Genomic DNA, 21,563 nt, shown 5'->3' on the forward strand with positions numbered 1-21,563 from the left:
GCTAATGTTTTGTATTTTTAGTAGAGACGGGGTTTCACCATGTTGACCAGGATGGTCTTGATCTCTTGACCTCGTGATCCACCCGCCTCGGCCTCCCAAAGTGCTGGGATCACAGGCTTGAGCCACCGCGCCCGGCCCTATTTAAATTTTTTAAATTAATAGATTATTATTATTATTTTGAGACAGGGTCTCACTCTGTTGCCCAGGCTGGAATACAGTGGTGTGACTGCAGCTCACAATAGCCTTGATCACCTGGGCTCCAAGTAATCCTCCACCTCAGCCTCCTGGTAGCTGGGATCAAAGGTATGCACCACCACACTTGGCTATTTTTTTCTTTTTGAATTTTTGTAGAGAGAGGGTCTTGCCATGTTGCCCAGGCTGGTCTTGAACTCCTGGCTTCAAGCATTCCTCCCACCTCAGCCTCCCAGTGCTGGGATTACAGGAGTGAGCTACCGTGCCTGGCCAATAGATTATTTTTAAGAACAGTTTTATATTTACAGGAAAATTGAGCATATAATACAAAGAGATCTCATTTTACCCCTGCTCTGCACACATGCTGTCCCCATTATTAACATCATACACGAACATATTTGTTACAATTAATTAACCAATATTGGTATATTATTATTAATTAAAATTCACAATTTTGAGATTTCCTGAGTGTTCACCTAATGTTTCTTTTTTGTAATAGGATCCCCATCCAGAACAACACATTACATTGAGTTTTCATGTCTCTTTAGGCTCCTGTTCGCTATGGTAGTTTTTCAGATTTTCCTAATATTTGATGACCTTCACAGTTTTGAGCAGTACTGGTCAGGAATATTATAGAATGTCTATCCATTAGAATTTGTCTGATGTTTTTCCAATAATTAGACTGGGATTATTGGTTTTTGGGAGGAAGGTTGCAGATGTAAAATGATATTTTCATTACATCCTATCAAGGGTATGTATTATCAAAATGATTCTAGGCCAGGTGCAGTGGCTCACACCTGTAATCCCAGCACTTTGGGAGGCCGAGGAGGGTGGATCACCTGAGGTCAGGAGTTCGAGACCAGCTTGGCCAACATTATGAAACCCCATCTCTACCAACATACAAAAAATTAGCTGGGTGTGGTGGTGGGTGCCTGTAATCCCAGCCATTCAAGAGGCTGAGGCAGGAGAATCGCTTGAACTCAAGAGACAGAGACTACAGTGGGCCAAGAGTGTGCCATTGCACTCCAGCCTGAGCAACAAGAGCAAGACTCCGTCTCAAAAAAAAAAAAATGATTATTGACTATCAATGTTGATCTTGATCACTTGACTAAGGCAGTGTTTATCAAGTTTCTCCACTGTAAAATTACTCTTTCCCTCTCCCCACCCTCTGCTTTCCATACTACACTCTTTGGAAGGCATAGCCCACAATTAAGGATTGGGGAGTTATTCTCTCCATTCATGAGGGTGGGGTATGTATCAGTCATGGTCAGCAGACTGGAGACTCAGGAGTAAGAGTTGCAGTTTGAGTCCAAAGACCATCTGCTGCAGAACCTTGAAGAGCCAATGCTGCAGATGAAGTCCAAAGGCAGTCTGCTGAATTTCTTTTTGCTCTGAGGTCTTCTTTTTGTTCCATTCAGATCTTCAACTGATTAAATGAAGTCTACTCACATTATTGAGGGCAATCTGCTTTACTCAGAGTCCAGCAATTTAAATGTCAATATCATCCAAAAACATCCTCACAGAAATATCCAGAATGTTTGACCAAATATCTCAGCACTGTGTGCCAGATAAGTTGACACATAAAATTAACCATCACAAGTATCTATATAATTTATCTGAAATTTTGTCCAGGTGATATTTGTCTCTTTTATTCCATTTATTTATTTTTCCAGTCATTTATTTATATCTGCATGTCCTCATGGATATATATATATTTTTTGCTTCAAATTTTATTTAAGTTCTGGGGTGCCTGTGCAGGATGTGCAGGTTTGTTTCATGGGTAAACGTGTGCCGTGGTGGTTGCCGCACAGATCAGCCCATCACCCTGATGTTCAGCCCCGCATCCATTATCTATTGTTCCTGATGCCCTCCCTCCCTACGCCTGCTCCCTCCACCCAGGCCCCGTTGTGTGTTGTTTCCCACCATATGTCCAACTCATGGATATTTATTTTAAATTTTGGATTACAATCCAATCCTACTTTATTTTGTAGTTCCAGCTTTGGACATTGGAAACTCTTTCATTTGACTCCTGTGACCCTTTAACATATCACCACAATGTGTTTTTTCTTTTGTTTTGGGTTAGCACTTCCTCACTTTCTGGGACTGCAAAATGCTTGAGACTCACATTGTACATTTCATGTCCCTATCCTAAAATCAGATATTTCTTTGAGGAACCCTAATTCCTTTGATTGAAGAACAGTGTTCTATGAATTTTGATAATTTGTATTGTCATTTTCATTCAGTTCAATGGATTTTAAAAGCTTTCCACTTAGACATCTCCTTTGACTGATGGATTATTTAGAAGTGTGTTGTTTAGTTTCAAGTGTATGGAGATTTTCCTGTGTTCTTTCTTTTATTAATTAATTAATTAATTTTTAAAAGATGGGGTTTCACCATGATGGCCAGGCTGGTCTTGAACTCCTGACCTCAGGTGATCCACCCACCGCAGCCTCCCAAAGTGCTAGAATTACAGGCGTGAGCCACCGCGCCTGGCTCTTTTGTTAATTTCTGGTTTGTTTTCACTGTTGTTGGAGAAGATGATATGATTTAAGCAATTTAAAATTTGTTGAGGTTATTTAATGTCCCAGGAAATGGTGGTTTGTTTTAGCACATGTTCCAGGGGCACTGGCAAAGAATGGGTATTTGGTTGTTGGGTGGAATGTTCTATAAATGTGGATTAGATCCTGGTAGTTGATGATGCTTTTAAGTTCTTCTGTGTTCTTGCTGATTTTCTGTGTAGTTCTGTCAGTTTTTAAGAGAGATGTGTTGATGTATCTACCTAAAACTGCATATTTGTCAATTCCTCCTTTCAGTTGTATCAATTTTGCTTCATACATTTTGCAGCTTTGTTTGGCCTATACACATTTGGGGTCACTTTACAAGAGTCTGTTTATTTTTCTTTCTGTCTAGTTTTGTGTGTGTGCATGTTTTTTTTTTTTTTTTTTTTTTTTTTTTTTTTTTTTTTTTTTTTTTTTTTTTTTTTTTTTTTTTTTTTCCCAGGCAGAGTCTTGTTCTGTCACCCAGGCTGGAGCATAGCTCACCATAAAACCTCCGCCTCCTGTGCTCAAGCGATTCTTCTGCCTCAGCCTCCTGAGTAGCTGGAACTACAGGTGCCTGCCACCACACCCAGGTAATTTTTGTACTTTTAGTAGAGACAGGGTTTCACCACGTTGGCCAGGTTGGTCTCGAGCTCCTAACCTTGTGATCTGCCCACCTCAGCCTCCCAAAGTGCTGGTATTTCAGGTGTGAGCCACCGTGCCTGACCAGATTCAGCCCTTATTTTGACAGATATTTCAGAGTTACATTTTCTTGCAACATGGTACATCACAGATTGTTCTCTTACAATCTTTTCATTTCTTCTGAAACCGCTTCTAACATTTTTACCACAACCCTTTTTATAGCTCTGTTTCTTGACTAAAATGATGTTCTTCTGCACTGACTGGCTAGCTGATCCCCAAACCCACTTTCTCTGCATCCTCAGGGTACAGATAACCTACATTCCCTCGTTTCTCTTGCACTTAGGGGTGACCGTGTGACTAAATTCTAGCCAGTGCAAGGTGAGCAGGAGTGATGTGTCTACATTCAGCTTTTCCTCCTTGGGCTGATTGGGAAATGTAACACAATGCTGAAGTCATAAAAAAGGTGGCAAAGCAGACATCAGTTCCTGAATGATCATATGCATGAGAGGTGCCTTGGCAACCTGAAAACCACTTGCAACTGACATGTGAAAGAGAAATACACTTTTTTGTACTTTAACCTACTCATACTTTGGGGCCTATTTGTTATTGCTACGTAAGCTACTCTCAACACACATACTCTGAACAAAGTTAACCGATTTTTTTTTAACTTTCAGGTGCAGGGGTGCATGTGCAGGTTTGCTACATAAGTAAACTCACGTCACAGGGGTATGTTGCACACATTATTTTGTCAAACAAGTACTAAGCCTAGAACCCAATAGTTATTTTTTTCCTGATCCTTTTCCTCCTCCCACCCTCCACCCTCAAGTGGGCCGCTGTGTGTGTTGCTTCCCTCTTTGTGTCCATTTCTCATTATTTAACTCCCACTTAAATGTCAGAATGTGCAGTATTTGGTTTTCTGTTCCTATGTTAGTTTGCTAAGGATAATGGCTTTCAGCTTCATCCATGTTCCCGCAAAAGACATGATCGTGTTCCTTCATATGGCTGCATGGTATTCCATGGTGTACATGTACAACATTTTCTTTTTTCTTTTTCTTTCTTTCTTTTTTTTGTTTTTTTTTTTTTTTTNTTTTTTTTTTTCCCAGACAGAGTCTTGCTCTGTCACCCAGGCTGGCATGCAGTGGTGGCATCTTGGCTCACTGCAACTTCTGCCCCCCAGGTTCAAGTGATTCTCCTGCCTCAGCTTCCTGAGTAGCTGGGATTACAGCTGTGCGCCACTGTGCCCAGCTAATTTTTATATTTTTAGTAGAGATGGTGTTTGACCATATTGGCCTGGTTGGTCTCAAACTCCTGATCTCAGGTGATCTGCCCACCTCGGCCTCCCAAAGTGCTGGGATTACAGGCGTGAGCCACAGTGCCCAGCCTTTTCTGTTCAGTTTGTTTCTGTTGTTCAATTGATGGTTTCTGTTGTTTTGTCTTCCAATTCACTAATCTCTCTATCTCCTTCATTCTGCTATTGAGTCCATCCACTGAGCTTTTTATTTTGGTTATCATATTTTTCAATTATAAAATTCCCATTTGGTTTTTCTTTATATCTTCTATTTCTTTGCTGAAGCTTTCTAGTTTTTCATTTGTTTCAAGCCTGTTTGTATCTCCTTGTTGAAGCATTTTTATCAATGGCTGCTTTAAAATCTTTGTCAGATAATTCTAGCATTTTTGTTGTCTTGATTATTATTTTTTATTAAATTAGAAAACTTACTGGTTCTTAGTATAATGAGTGATTTTCTATTGCACTCTGGACATTTTTGCATTATATTCTCAGAGTCCGGATCTTATTTAAACATATTTTATTAATAGCTGGCCTTTTCAGATACCACGTCAGCAGGAGAAAAGGGGCCCTGCCTCCGCATTACTGCCTGATTGAGGTAGACTTGGCTTCCCTGACACCTGAGGGGCAGGAGCTCTTGGTTACGTCGGAGTGGAGATGGGAGTTCCAGCTTCTATGTGGTCTCCCTTGGCTTTTAATTCTAATAATCCACACACTTTTAAAAGCATTATTTATATTGCACTCTAGGGAAGAGTATGTGTCCCTCTTCCCAATACAGGGATAGCCTGGAACTGTTGCCCGAAGAACTGGAAGTTGTTTAGTTCCAACTGCTACTTTATTTCTACTGAATCAGCATCTTGGCAGGAGAGTGAGAAGAAGTGCGCTGGAATGGAGGCTCACCTGCTGGTGATAAACACTCAGGAAGAGCAGGTACTTTCTAATAGATAATGGGGCTGTGAGCCCTGCCTGATCTTTGTGTATCTCTCTTGGCTAAGAAGGAGGTTTTTGTTATTTTGGGATATTTGTGCTGTGGCAGAAGGCTTTCAATAAAATAGAAAGGGCTCCAACACCTTTATATTCCATACCTTCTTCCTGCTTCAGTAAAACTAACCTCCCCAAAAGAATTTGTGGCATTAAAGATGTATGAGGGCTGAATGGAAGGGTGAAAATATTTCAGTCTGAAATATCAATTTGTTATTTCAACGTGCGAATGTTTTATACATGATTAACTACTTAGCAGAGAGGAGGTATTAAATTGAATAGGGAAAATAAATAAAGTTAAATAATGATGAATCACAACATTCAGGAATGAAATTAAAGAATCTCTGAAGTTATGAAAGGAAAATGAATCTGCCAAAGTTTTCTCATGTATAACTTTGAAGAATGTAATCTCTTAGTGAAGAAAAGGGGGAAGTAAACCTGAGATGAGAATTCATTTTGATCATGGAAATTGCTTCCATACTGGTGGGCATGATGGCTCATGCCTGTAATCCCAGCACTTTGGGAGGCCGAGGCTGGCAGATCACTTGCGGCTGGGAGTTCAAGACCAGCTTGGCCAACGTGGTGAAACCCTGCCTCTACTAAAACTACAAAAATTAACCAGGCGTTGTGGCACACACCTGTAGTCCCAGCTCCTGGGGAGGCTGAGGCAAGAGAATTGCTTGAGCCTGGGAGGCACAGGTGCAGTGAGCCGAGATCATGCCACTGTACTCCAGCCTGGGCGAGAGTGTGAGACTTCTGTCTCAAAAAAAAAAAAAAAAAAAAAAAAAAAGACATTGCTTCCATATGTCCTGAACATCATGCTCACAAGTGATATCTTTGATTCTGCCCTGCTCAGCCAGAGACCTGAATTCCTATGTAGAGCTCCCATGTGGCTATTGCTTGATCCTCTCCTTTTCTTCGCATTTCTCTAAGGTAGGTTTTTCTTTTTTTTGAGACAGAGTCTTGTTCTGTCACCAGTCACCAGGCTGGAGTGCAGTGGTGTGATGTCTGGTTACTGCAACCTCCGTCCCCCGTGTTCAAGCAATTCTCCTGCCTCAGCCTCCCGAGTAGCTGAGACTACAGGCGCGCCAGCATGCCCAGCTAATTTTTCTATTTTTAGTAGAGACGGCGTTTCACCATGTTGGCTAGGATGGTCTCCATCTCTTGACCTCGTGGTCTGCCCGCCTCGGCCTCCCAAAGTGCTGGGATTACAGGCGTGAACCACCGTGCCCGGCCTAAGGTATTAAGAATTCAGTTCAAGATGAGTACTCTAAAGGCTGTGACTCCTTTTTTTCCCCACCCCTCAGAAGTTCATCTTCCAGAATCTGGAACAAAAGTCTGCTTATTTTGTGGGACTCTCAGATCCAGAAGGTCAGCGACATTGGCAATGGGTTGATCAGACACCATACAACGAAAGTGCCACGTGAGTATAGAATGAGATAAAAGAATATTTTGTCCTGGACCATGCAGAGAGCTTAGGGTATTCTAGCCATCAGTTATAAAATTAGAACAGCTGACTCTTCTTTTAGCTCTTGGGCACTAGGTTAAATAATTTCATTATGTCATTTAATTTGTACAAGAACCCTATGAGGTACACATTTTTCCCACTGTAGATATGAGGAAATTGAGCTTGGGTCACCCAGTGGTGTCAAAAATAGTTCTCAAATCAAGGGGGATCTTACTGTGTTTGTAACCAACAAGTATATTTACCTGTCTCTACATAGTGAAAATCCATGTTGATTAAGACCATAATCAATTGTTAAGATTTAATATTTCTTTTTTTTTGGGACAGAGTCTTACTCTGTCACCCAGGCTGAGGGCAGTGGTGCAATCATGACCCCCTGCAGCCTTGAACTCCCGGGCTCAAGTGATCCTCCCACCTAAGCCTTTTCAGTTGCTAGGATGACAAGTGTGTGTCACCACACCCAATCAGGTTAAAGATTTCATATTTCTTATGAAGCAAAAATGCTAAATTCTGATACTTTTATATCTCATATTTATGAAATTATTTAAAAACTCAAGTTCTTTACTGGATTACCACCTTTGATCCCATATCCACTGTATGAAATATGTAGTCATATTACTCGAGTTTCCAGTTTTTAGATAGAAAAACTGAGAATCAGGGAAATTAAATTACTTATCAGGTAACAGGGATAAGTAGAAGATCCAAAAGATTTTACTAGTTGTAGTCTAGAGACACTTTAAAAACAGTGCATTAAAAAAAGGAAAAGAAAAAAACTGTATTGACAAGTGGGATCAGGGTGAAATCTTTTCATCATATGAGAACACCCTATAGGTTGACGGACCCATAGAAAAAGGACATAAGGATGGACAAATAGAAGAGAATCTCTAGAAAATCTGCTGTGGGGATATTCAAATCAGTAAGATAGAGAACATTGAGAGATATAGGAAGTTTTCAGGGAAAATGCCAGAAATGCAGATAGAGGAGAAACTGGATGATGAGTGGCTGAAAGGTGGATTTGGGCATATCTGACCCTAAGTGCCATGAAGTTCATCCCTAGCTCCTCGCCCCTGTCTTTAACCCTTTTCAAAGCTCTGTTGGAAGAAATGTCCTTATCCTTTTTGTCCTTTTCAGATTCTGGCATCAAGGTGAGCCCAGTGATACGAAGGAGCGCTGCGTTTTGCTAAATTTTCGTCGGGATCTCAGAAGCTGGGGCTTGAATGACGTTCCTTGTGAAGATCGTCAAAGGTCAGTTTGTGAGATGATGGCGATCCATTTATGAACTGAACATTCTCCATGAACAGCTGGTTGGATTGGCATCTGTCATTATAGGGATAGATAATAAGCTCTTCTTATTTATGTGTAAGGGAGGTCCATAGAATGTAGGTGGGCTGTCAACTATTCTACTTACAAGATAATTGGTCTGTACATTGATTGATTCACTTTTTCCTAAAATGAGCATTTATTGAGCATTTTTTCATGTGCCAGAGACTGTACTGGAGACCCCTATTGTACACACATGGAGAGAACATGAGTCTCTCTCAATTTTTGTCTGGTTGCTAAAGAACTATTTACCAATAAAATTATGTGATGTGGTTTCTCCTCCTATATGGTTTTTTCTTCATCCCTGCTATATTGATGTATAATTGACAAATAAAATTGTACATATTTTAGGTTTACATATATTGTGAAATGATTATCATAATCAAGGTGGTAAACCCACACCACTTTCTTAAGACATTATGAGATTTTTTTTAGCTCATTAGCTGTTGTTCATGTCAGTGTACTTTATGTGTGGCCCAAGACAGTACTTCCAGTGTGGCTCAGAGAAGTCAAAAGACTGGACACCCCGTCTTACATGTTTTGGATATTAACCCCTTGTCAGATACATAGTTTGCAAATATTTTCTCCCATTCTGTAGGCTGCCCTTTCACTTTTTTATTGTTCCCACTGCTATGCAGAAGCTTTTTATTTTGATGCAATCCCATTTGTCTATTTCTGCTTTTGTTTCCGGTTTTCTTTTATTTAAATGAAGTTGAATATTTTACTTCTTATTTTGCTGCAAAGCTGTTGCTTCATTGTATAAAACTAGCACTAGCAAATGTACTAGCTTGCAAAATTAAGATAGTGTTGTTCTTCATCTGACACTGTACATCCATCAGCAAAAAGCTCTCCACTCCCAATTACTTCCAATGAAAGATGATTAAGTATTTTGAACCAAATCCAGATATAGATGTAAGCAAGTGACAGTATTACATAAGGCTTAAGACAACAATGTTAGCCTTGAATTACGTAATATTAATAACTAGGTTTTACCATAGATAATTTCATGAATTCTGAATACTAGAGCCTAGTCTAAAAATCATAGGGTATTGTGAAAAAGAAGCATATTTTATCTGCAATAATTAGAAATATTTTTTTGTTTTTTGAGACAGAGTCTTGCTCTGTTGCCCCAGCTGGAGTGTAGCAGCATGATCTCGGCTCACTGCAACCTCCGCCTCCCGGGTTCAAGTGATTCTCCTGCCTCAGACCCTCAAGTAACCGGGATTACAGGCATGTGCCACCATGCCCGGCTAATTTTTATATTTTAATAGAGATAGGGTTTCACCATGTTGGCCAGGCTGGTCTCGAATTCCTGCCCTCAGGTAATGTGCCAGCCTTGGCCTTCTAAAGTTCTGGGATTACAGGCATGAGCTGTACTTCATCTAGTTCTGAAGGGTTACTGAGTGTCACATGATCAGCCAATCATCTTCATAACATTTGGCCTCCCGGAATGCTGGGATTACAGGTGTGAACTGTAGTTCATCTAGTTCTGAAGGGTTACTGAGTGTCACATGATCAGCCAATCATCTTCATAACACTTGGCCTCCCAGAATGCTGGGATTACAGGTGTGAACTGTAGTTCATCTAGTTCTGAAGGGTTACTAAGTGTCAACATGATCAGCCAATCATCTTCATAACAAGATTTGTTGACAACTGGATTTTCTTCAAGGGTTTCATTAATTTCAGTTACTTTTCCTGATTAAGCAGTAAAGAGTTCATTAGTAGCTTTCATATTTTCCAAAGCAGCAAACTCATCTTGTTCGTTCCATTTTGTCCCAACTGCAGGCTGACTGCAGTAAACAACAGCTCCCAAAGATTCCTGTGCAAAATTGCTGATTCCCACTGTTCCAATACCATTTTCTGTTATTATGCATTCATATTTCTCTGTGAATTTACGCACTGAAAGCAGAACGTGTTTGGAAGGCACCCTCCCTCAGCCACCAGAGCTTCTGCAGGCAGGGTGCCGCAGGCACCGAGGGTGCAGACCTCTGCCTGCAGACTCCATGCCACTCTCAGTGCCATGTGCACAGGAGCTTCTCTTCTTACAGCTATTAAAAAAATCATTGCCCAGGCAGATATCAAGTGGCTTTTTTCCTATTTTTCTTTCTATGAATTTTGTGGTTTTAGGCCTTACATTTAAGTCTTTAATACATTTTAATTTTCATGAGTGATATAAGGTTTCAATTTCAGTCTTTTGCATGTGGATATCCAGTTTTTCTAACACTATTAATTGAGGAAACTGTCCTTTTTTATTTTGTATTCATTCTTGGCACGCTTGTCAAATATTAGGGGACCATATACTTGGGAGTTTATTTTAAAATTATTACTAAATAATCACTTAAAATCATAAAGTCACATACACTTGTATGTTTATTGCAGCACTATTCACAATAGCATAGACATGGAATCAACCTAGATGCCCATCAACCGTGGGCTGAATTTTAAAAAATGTGGTACATATACACCATGGGATACTACACAGCCATGAAAATGAAAATAGTTAAAATAATTAACCATTTTAATTATTAGGAAATGACTTTAGCCAGGCACAGTGACTCACGCCTGTAATCCCAGCACTTGGGGAGGCTGAGGCAAGTGGATCATGAGGTCAGGAGTTTGAGACCAGCCTGGCCAACATGGCGAAACCCTGTCTCTACTAAAAATACAAAATATTAGCTGGGTGTGGTGGTGTGCACCTGTAATCCTAGCTACTCAGAAGGCTGAGACAGGAGAATTGCGTGAACCTGGGAGGTGGAGGTTGCAGTGAGCCGAGATCACGCCATTGCACTCCAGCCTGGGTGACAGTACGAGACTTCATCTCAAAAAAATATAATAAAAAAATAACTTTATTAAATAATTATTTCAAATAATTATTAATTATTTAAAAAATTTCCAAAACTTTCAAAAAGAATAAACAACTTAGGTATAAATGTAACCAAAGAAGTAAAAAATCAGTATGCTGAAAATTATAAAACGTTGATGAAGGAAATTTAAGACACAAAGCAATGAAAAGATAGCCCATGTTTATGTAGTGAAAGAATTAGTGTTAAAATGGTCATACTGGAGTAATATTAGCAAGCTGATTTACACTAGAAGCCTTTAGTGCTCATCCCACACAAGGACAGCCAAAAGTATGACTGAAAAATTACATCTTGATGAGAATAACTAAAGGAGGGCACGAGAGTACAACAAAGGAGAAGCAGAAACTCTGTAGAGCATAGAAACCCAGGATGGCCTTATAGAGAACAGAAGGAAACACCTTGCCTCTGCCACCCCCTCCCCCAGTTGGGATCAAGTCAGAACCAGGAAAGACTTCTCACTGCAGAAAAAAAGGTAAGTAAGCCCTCTGCAGCCTCTGTCACCATATTGGACACCTATAGTTCTCACCACTGAAAACTCCTGCACTTGTCGTAGGTGCAAAACCCACCCCAGGGAGCTTCTTGGGGTCCACATGACTATGCTCCTCCCAGAGGAGTTGACACTTGGGGTCCACATGACACACTCCTCCCACTGCATCTATTAGGAAGTAGAGCCACCACACCTGTCCCAATGAGTACACTAAGACCCATCTGCAGGTGAAAGCCTTTCCTATTAAAGCCACTCTGTAACGTTCAGAGGTGGTGAATGATCCACCAGACATGCAGACATCAAAGTAGGGACACAAGAAACATGAAAAAGCAAGAAAACATGACACCACCAAAGAAACACAGTAACTCTTTAGTAACGAACACCAAAGAACAGACGAAGCAGACAACCCACAGAGTGGGAGAAAACATTTGCCAACCATACATCTGACAAAGGTCTAATATGCATAATCTATAACGAACTTAAACAATTTCAACAAGCATAAAACTAATCCTATTAAAATGGGCAAAAATCATGAACAGACACTTCTCAAAAGAAGACATGCATGTGGCCAACAAATGTATGAAAAAAATGCACATCATCCCTAATCGTTAGAGAAATGCAAATCAAAACCACAGTGAGATATCATCTCACACCAATCAGAATGACTAAAAAGACAAAAAATAACTGATGCTGATGAGGCTGTGGAGAAAAGGAAACATTCTACTGATGAAAATGTAAATTAGTTCAGCCTCTGTGGAAAGCAGTTTGGAGATTTCTCAAAGAACTTAAAACTACTATTTAACCTAGTAAGCCATTACTGGGTATATACCCAAGAGAAAACAAATCGTTCTATCATAAAGTCACATGCACTCATATGTTCATTGCAGCACTATTCCCAATAGCATAGACGTGGAATCAACCTAGATGCCCATCAACCATGGACTGAATTTTAAAAAATGTGGTACATATACACCATGGGATACTACACGGCCATAAAAATGAAATCATGTCCTTTTCAGCAACAAGAATGCAACTGGAGGTCATTATCCTAAATGAATTAACACAGGAACAAAACTCTAAATTCTGCAGGTTTTTACTTAAAAGTGGGAGTGAAACGCTGAGTACACACTGATATAAAAATGAGAACAAGAGACACCGGGGACTACTAGAGCGGGGAGATTGGGAGGGCAGCAGGATTGAAAAAATACCTATGGGGTACTATACTCACTGCTAGGGTAACGAGATCATTCATACATTAAAAACCTGAGCAACACACAATGTTCACTCATGTAACAAACCTACACATGTACTTTGGAACCTAAAATAAAAGTTCAAAACAGAAAAAAAAATTACAATAAAAAAGAGAGAATGAAATCATGGCCTTTGCAGCAACATAGATGCAGGTGGAGGCTGTTATCCTAGTGATTAATTCAGAAATGGAAAACCAAATACCTCATATTCTTATGTATTAGAAAGAGATAAACATTGGGTACACATGGACATAAAGAAGGCAACAATGAACACTGGGGACTACTAGGAAGGGGAGGAAAAAGGGGAGAAAGGGTTGAAATACTACCTATGGGGTACTGTGCTCACTACCTCAGCATCAAGCAATATGCCAATGTAACAAACCTGTACATGTACCCTCTGAATCTGAAATAAAACTTAAAATGAGATGATATAAAAAAGAAAATACTTCAAAATGTCATATTGTTGTATAAAGAAGCCATCAAAAATACATAACTAAAAATGTAGGTAAAAGTATTACAAAGATATGTCAGGAAGTCAATGAATAAACCATATTATGCTTAAAAAAAAGATGGAAGACTTAAATGTAAACTGAAACTATAAAACTCCTAAAAGAAAACAAGCAGGAGAAGCTGCTTGACGTTGACTTTGACAGTGATTTCTTAGATATCACAACAAAAGTCCAGGCTAGAAAAGCAAAAATACATAAATAGAACTACATCATACTAAAAAGCTTTTGGTAGCAAAGAAATTAATTGACACAATGAAAAGATAACCAACAGACTGGGAAAAAATATTTGGAAATAATAAATGAGATAAAGGGTTAATATCCATGATTTGTATAAAACCCATACAACTCAATAGTGAGAAAACATATACACTGCCACTAGATTTAAAAATAGTCAAAGGACTTGAATATCAGGATTTCTTTAAAGAGGATATGAAAAGGGTTGGCAGGTACATGAAAAGGGGCTCAACATCACAAGTCATCAGGGAAATGCTGAGATGCCACCTCACACCTGTTAGGATAGCTATTATCAGAAAGACAAGAGATAACAAGTGTCGGGAAGAGTGTGGAGAAAAATGAACCCTTGTACACTGTTGGTGGGAATGCAGATTGATGCATCCATTACGGAGAACAGTATGGAGGCTCCCAAAGAAGTTAGAAATATGACTCAGCAATTCCTCTTCAGGATATATACCCAAGAGAAATGAAATCACCACCTGGTAAAGACATCTGAACTCTCACATTCAATACAGCATTATTCACAATCACCAAGATATGGAAACAACCTAGGTGTCTATCAAAGGATGAAAGATTTAGAAACACACACACACACACATGCACACACAATGGAATATTTTCAGCCTTAAAAAAAGAGGGAATTCTGTTGTAACATGGATGGACCTGGAGGATATTATGTTAAGTGAAATAAGCCAGACATAGAAAGACAGATATTGTATGATCTCACTTATATGTGGAATCTAAAAAAAAGGATCAAATATATGTATAGACAGATACAATAAAACAGTGGTTAACAGAGTTGGAGGGGACGTGGAGATGCAGGTTAAAGGGTACAAAGCAGTAATCTGTAGGATGGACAAGTTGAAAGATGTACAGCATGAGGACTATAGCTAATAATAGTGTATTATATTCAGTATTTTTGCTAAATGAGCAAATTATAGCTGCTCTTGCCAAGAGGCAGAGGGGATGGGTAACTAATGTGATGATGGATATGTTAATTTGTTCCACTATAGTAACCATTTTACTATATATTTTTTTTTTTTTTTTTGAGACAGAGTTTTGTTCTTGTCCAGGCTGGAGTGCAGTGGCCCTATCTCCACTGACCGCAACTTCCGCCTCTTGGGTTCAAGTGATTCTCCTGCCTCAGCCTCCTGAGTAGCTGGGCTTACAGGCATGGGCCACCATGCCTGGCTGATTTTGTAATTTTAGTAGAGATGGAGTTTCTCCATGTTGGTCAGGCTGGTCTCAAACTCCCAACCTCAGATGATATACCCACCTTGGCTTCCCAAAGTGCTGGGATTACAGGCAAGACTCACTGTACCCGACCCATATAGATCTTATAATATCATGCTGCATACCTTAAATATACACAATTAAATTTGTTGAAAAAAAATAAAATGCCCATGCTACTCAAAGTGATCTACAGATTCAATGCAACCTCTATTAAAATTTGAATATTTTCCCAAAAATAGAAAAAAAAATCCCAAATTTTATTTATTTATTTGTTTTTGAGACGGAGTCTCGCTCTGTCACCTAGGCTGGAGTGCAGTGGCACGATCTTGGCTCACTGCAACCCCCGCCTCCTGGGTTCAAGCAATTCTCTTGCCTCAGCCTCCTGAGTAGCTGGGACTACAGGCGCGTGGCACCATGCCCGGCTAATTTTTGTATTTTTAGTAGAGACAGGGCTTCACCGTGTTGGCCAGGCTGGTCTTGAACTCCAGACCTCATTATCTGCCCGCCTCAGCTTCCCAAAGTACTGGGATTACAGGCGTGAGCCACAGCGCCTGACCAAAAAAATCCTGAATTTTATATGGAACCACAAAAGACCGTGAGCAGCCAAAGTAATGTTGAGAAAGAGGAACGAACCTGGAAGGAGCTAACTAGGTCTCTTTTTTCCCTTTAGAAGCTTCTGCCATGTGAGGGCTCAGCATGTGTAGCACTTGTTTCTTTCTGCCCTTCCAGCCTGTGAGAAGGCAGCAATAAGGCACATGTCCTTATATGACACTGAACCTGTCTGTACCTTAATCTGGCACTTCCCAGACTCTCATACTATGAGAAATACATTTCTGTTGTTTATACACTACCCTGTCTCAGGTATTATTTTAAAAATAGCAACAGAAACAGACTAATACACATGATCTACCTTTATTCATTCTTCTTATTATTTTTTTAGATTGGAGTCTTGCTCTGTCGCTCAGGCTGGAGTAGAGTGGCCCGATTTGGGCTCACTGCAACCTCCGCCTCCTCCTGAGTAGTTGTGACTACAGGTGCGCACCACCATGCCCAGCTGATTTTTGTATTTTTAGTAGAGACGGGGTTTCACCATGTTGGCCAGGCTGGTCTTGAACTCCAGACCTCATGATCCACCCACTTTGGCCTCCCAAAGTGCTGGGATTACAGGCATGAGCCACCGTGCCCAGCCCATCCTTTTACTTTTTATTTATCTTTGCCTTTATATTTTATGTGGGTTTCTTACAAAAACACATAGTTTGGTCTTTCTTTTTTAATCCACTCTAACAATCTTCGTAACTTAATTGGCATATTTAGACTGTTTACATTGAAAGTGATTATGGATATTGTTGGGTTAATATCTACTATATTTGTTACTGTTTTCTACAAATTGCTATTGTTTCTTCTCCTTGGCCTCCACTCTTTTCTACATTCTCTGGTTTTAACTGAGCATTTTATTTTATTCAATTTGATCTCCACTCTTAGCATACAAATTATACTTTAAAAAACTTTTTAGTGTTTCTCTTTGAGTTTGATATATATATTTGTAGCTAATCCGTGTCCACTTAAAAATAACATTATACTGCTTCACAGGTGGTGTACATAACTAATAACAGTATCCTTAATTCCTCCCTCTATCACTTACAATTCTATGATCGCCATCATAGAATTTCATTTTTCCATATGCAATAATCACCAAATACATTGTTATTTTGAACCAACTGTTATCTGTTAGGTCAATTAAAAATAAAAAGTCACCGATGGTGGAGTACAGTGGCACAATCATGGCTCATTGTAGAAAAAAAAAAAACAATAAAAATAAAAAGTAAAAATTTTATTTTAACTTCTTTCTTTCCCTCCTTCTGTTTGTAAACTTGTGTAAATCTGAGTAAGTAGCCTATATAATTTTCCTTGTTTCTGCAGAACTTCTATTAACATATCTTGCAAGGGAGGTGTACTGGCAACAACTTCTTTCAATTTTTGTTTTTCTGAGAAACTTTTCACCTTTAGTTTTGATTTTTCTTTGAGACAGAGTCTTGCTCTGTCATCCAGGCTGGAGTGCAGTGGCGCAATCTCCACTCACTGCAACCTCCGCCTACCGGGTTCAAGCAATTCTCGTGCCTCAGCTTCCAGAGCAGCTGGGACTACAGGCACCTGCCACCACACCTGGCAAAAAAACTCTTCACTTCTAAAAAACATTTATTTATTTAGTTGTAATTGTACATGTTAATGGGGTAAAATTTGATGTTTTGATGCATATATATGTGGTATAATGATCAAATCAGGATATTTAGCAAACCCATCACCTCCTGCGTTTGTCATTTTTGTGGTGAAAACATTTAAAACCTCTCATTTAGCTATTTAAAAATATATAATACCTTTCTGTTAACCATCACCAGGTTACTGTGAAATAGAGCACCAGAAATTATTTCTCCTGTCTAGTTGTAACTATTCTTATTTATCAACCTAGTCCCTTCTGTCCCTTCTTCTCCCCTCTCCAATCTCTGCTGCCAACTATTCTACTCTCTGCTTTATGACATCTACTCTTTTTCATATTTTTGATTTTTGTGGGTACGTAGTAGGTGTACGTATTATGTTTTACACTGGATATTTTGGTATAGGCATGCAATGTGTAATAATTACATTGGTATAAATGGGGTATCTATCACCTCAAGCATTTATCTGTTGTGTTACCAATAATCCACTTATACTTTTTTAGTTATTTTAAAATGTACAATTAGGCCAATGTGGGTGGATCACCTAAAGTCAGGAGTTTGAGACCAGGCTGGCCAACATGGTGAAAGCCTGTCTCTACTAAAAAAGTACAAAAATTAGCCAGGCATGTTGGCGGGCTCCTGTAATCCCAGCTACTCAGGAGGCTGAGGCAGGAGATAGCTTGAAACTGGCAGATGGAGGTTGCAGTGAGCTGAGGTCGTGCCATTGCAGTCCAACCTGAGTAACAAAAGTGAAACTCTGTTTCAAAAAAAAAAAAAAAATTAAATGAATTTTGGCTATAGTCACCCCACTGTGCTAGCAAATACTGAGTCTTATTCATTCTATTTTTATACCCATTAGCCATCCCAATTCTTTCCCATCTTCCCCCACACTATCCCAACCAGCCCATAATAGCCACCCTTCTACCCTCTATCTTCATGAACTCAATTGTTTTAATTTTGGGTGGCCACAAATTGTGGGAACATGTAAAGCTTGTCTTTCTGCACCTGGCTTATTTCAGTTAACATAATGACCTCTAGTTCTATCCACGTTGTTGAAAATGACAGAATCTCACTTTTTAAAAAATGTAATTTTAATTTATTTTAAGTTCTGGGATATATGTGGAGGACGGGCAGTTTTGTTACACAGGTGCCATGGTGGTTTGCTGCATCTATCAACCCATTATTTAGGTATTAAGCCCAGCATGCATTAACTGTTTATCCTGATGCTCTCCCTCCCCCAACCCCACCAACAGGCACCAGTGTGTGTTGTTCCCCTCCCTGTGTACATATGTTCTCATTATTTAGCTTCCTCTCCTAAGTAAGACCATGCCGTGTTTGGTTTTCTGTTCCTGTGTTAGTTTGCTGAGGATAATGGTTTCCAGCTCCATCCATGTCCCTGTAAAGGACATGATATCATTCCTTTTTATGGCTGCATAGTATTCCATCATATATATGTACCACATTTTCTTTATCCAATCTATCATTGATGGGCATTTCGGTTGATTCCATGTCTTTGCTATTGTGAATAGTGCTGCAATAAACATTCACATGCATGTATCTTTGTAATAGAATGATTTATATTCCTTGGGTGTATACTTAGTAACGGTATTTTTCTGGGCCAAATGGTATTTCTATTTCTAGGTTGATGAGGAATCATTACACTGTCTTCCACAATGGTTGAACTAATTTACATTTCCACCAATAATGTAAAAGCATTCCTGTCTCTCTGCAGCCTTGCCAGCATGTGTGGTTGTTTGACATTTTAATGATCACCATTCTGACTGGTATGAAATGGTATCTCATCGTGGTTTTGATTTGCATTTCTCTAATGATCAGTGATATTGAGTTTTTTTTAAATATGTTTGTTGGCCACACTAATGTCTTCTTTTGAGAAGTGTTTGTCCATGTTCTTTGCCCACTTTTAAATTTTTTTTTTTTTGGAAATTTGTTTAAGTTTCTTGTAAAGTCTGGATAGAGTCTTATAGAGCCTTTGTCAGATGGATAGATTGCAAACATTTTCTCCCATTCTGTATATTGTCTGTTCACTCTGATGATAGGTTCTTTTGCTGTGCAGAAGCTCTTTAGTTTAATTAGATTCCATTTGTCAATTTTTGCTTTTGTTGCAATTATTTTTGACATTTTTGTCATAAAAATCTTTGCTTGTGCCTATGTCCTGAATGGTATTGCTTAGATTTTCTTCTAGAGCTTTTATAGCTTTGAGTTTTACATTTAAGTCTTTAATCCATCTTGGGTTAATTTTTGTATAAGGTGTAAGGAAGGGGTCTAGTTTCGGTTTTCTGCATATGGCTAACCAATCTTCCCAGTACCATTTATTAAATAGGAAATCCTTTCCCCATTGCTTGTTTCTGTCAGGTTTGTCAAAGATCAGATGTTTGTAGATGTGCAGTCTTATTTCTGAGATCTTTATTCTGTTCCATTGGTCTATACGTCTGTTTTTGTACCAGTAGCATGCTGTTTTGGTTATTATAGCCTTGTAGTATAGTTTGAAGTTAGGTAGTGTGATGCCTCCAGCTTCATTCTTTTTGCTTAGAATTTTCTTGGCTATATGGGCTCTTTTTTGGTTCCATATGAATTTTAAAATAGTTTTTTTCTAATTCTGTGAAGAATGTCAATGATAGTTTAATAAGAATAGCATTGAATCTATAAATTATTTTGGGCAGTGTGCCATTTTCACAATATTGATTCTTCCTATCCATGAGCATGGAATATTTTTCCATTTGTTTGTGTCCTCTCTGATTTCCCTGAGCAGTGGTTTGTAGCCGTAGCTTCCTTGAGCAGTGGTTCTCCTTGAAGAGATCCTTTGCTTCCCTCGTTATCTATATTCCTAGGTATTTTATTCTCATTGTAGCAATTGTGAGTGGGAGTTTATCAATGATGTGGCTCTCTGCTTGTCTGTTGTTGGTGAATAGAAACACTTGTGATTTTATCACACTGATTTTGTATCCTGAGACTGTGCTGAGGTTGCTTATCGGCTTAAGAACCTTTTGGGCTGAGACAATGGGGTTTTCTAGATACAGGATCATGTCATCTGCAAACAGAGACAGTTTGACCACTACAAGCAGAAGTCCAGGAGACTGACATGGTGAGAAATCTTGCCTTTTGCTGTCTTTGTTAGGTCCCATAGTCTCTCAGTCATAGCCTCTGGAGTGAGCAGAGTGATTTGGCCTCCTGGCTGGCTTTCCAGAATTGTACAGGAGGGGAAACTCTAGCCTCTGAAGATTTGATCATCACGTCTGTGAGATAAATTAATGGTAGACAAATTAACAAGAGAAAGACCATTTTAATTATGTGCATATACATGGGAGTCCCACAAAATGTGAGCCTCGAAAAAGCATCCGATGATTGCAACTTCTGTAACAACCCAAGCTATAGAAACGAACACGGGTGTGGGGCTTCCGGAGGGTCGTGGGGATAAAAGTTGTGGGAAGATGAGAAGAAAACAATGTGTGAGTGAATAAAGATTGCCTTGTTATGTCGATAAAGTCTCTCAGCTAATAAAAGTTGTCTTGGAGCAGCCCCTTAGAAGAATGGACGACAGCTGGAGACAAAGTCTGGGTGTGGTGCGTGGTGTCCTTCGGTTGCCTCCAATCTCTTCTCCTACAGACAGCTAACCTTCCCTGGCTGTTGAGATTCCTGTTCAGTGGACTCATGACCACTGAGCTTGCTTCTGGAAAATCTATTTTTAGGAAGATAAGGGGACTTCAGAGAAAGCCCTTTCCTGCACTTCAGGGAAGAAAGAGGAGTGAGAGACAGGAGAGCAGAAGGTCAGTGAGGCCTTGACTTTCCTTTAGTTTAAAGCACTCAGCCTGCCAAAGTGCTGGCCACTGGGATCATGTTCTCTGAACCCCAGTATGGCCAATGACACCTGTTTGGGAAATGTTGGTTTATTTGGTAACAATGTGTTTTTCTGGATTACTTAACATTAAATAAGAATGAAGTTAGGAGCTCAATATAATGATTAAAATAGAAATCCTTTAATATCCTTTAAAATGGCAACCCATTAAATTTAGAATAAAATAGGTGAGAAAACATAGATTAAAAAAAAATTCATGTACAGTAGATTTCCTGTTCTTATAAAAACCATTATTGATTTTTTTTTTTTTTCTTCTTACAGAGGTTTTATTGCGTTTGGTCCACAGCTGGGTTTCACGTTGTCATGCAGCAGGGCCCCTGGGTACTTGTGCCGCACTTGGCGGGTGTGGTGCCCGAGGAGATGGAGCAGTATAGCTGGTAAGGCCTAGAAGGGGAGGAGGAGGGCTTGGGCTCTTGAAAACCTACGGAGGGGCCGGGCACAGTGGCTCATGCCTGCAATCCTAGCACTTGGGGAGGCCGA

The 21,563-nt window shown here is 39.5% G+C and overlaps 1 protein-coding gene across 3 annotated transcripts in view; it reads left to right on the forward strand.

The window, feature by feature from the left end:
* Positions 1-21,552, forward strand: part of CLEC4A (C-type lectin domain family 4 member A) — a 27,771-nt gene extending 6,219 nt beyond the window's left edge. The window contains exons 4-7 of one of the 3 annotated variants that reach the window (XM_017512312.2): positions 5,510-5,586; positions 6,945-7,060; positions 8,234-8,347; positions 21,345-21,552. In XM_017512312.2, coding sequence (XP_017367801.2) covers positions 5,510-5,586; positions 6,945-7,060; positions 8,234-8,347; positions 21,345-21,471 — 434 coding nt within the window. In that variant the 3' untranslated portion in view covers positions 21,472-21,552. Of the gene's footprint in view, positions 1-5,434; positions 5,587-6,944; positions 7,061-8,233; positions 9,508-21,344 lie in introns of those variants that run through there. The other 2 variants (XM_037732744.1, XM_017512311.2) reach the window with 2 other exon arrangements.
* Positions 21,553-21,563: the final 11 nt, after the last annotated feature.

This window comes from Cebus imitator, unplaced genomic scaffold, assembly GCF_001604975.1.
Source record: "Cebus imitator isolate Cc_AM_T3 unplaced genomic scaffold, Cebus_imitator-1.0 Scaffold469, whole genome shotgun sequence".
Taxonomy (NCBI): domain Eukaryota; kingdom Metazoa; phylum Chordata; class Mammalia; order Primates; family Cebidae; genus Cebus; species Cebus imitator.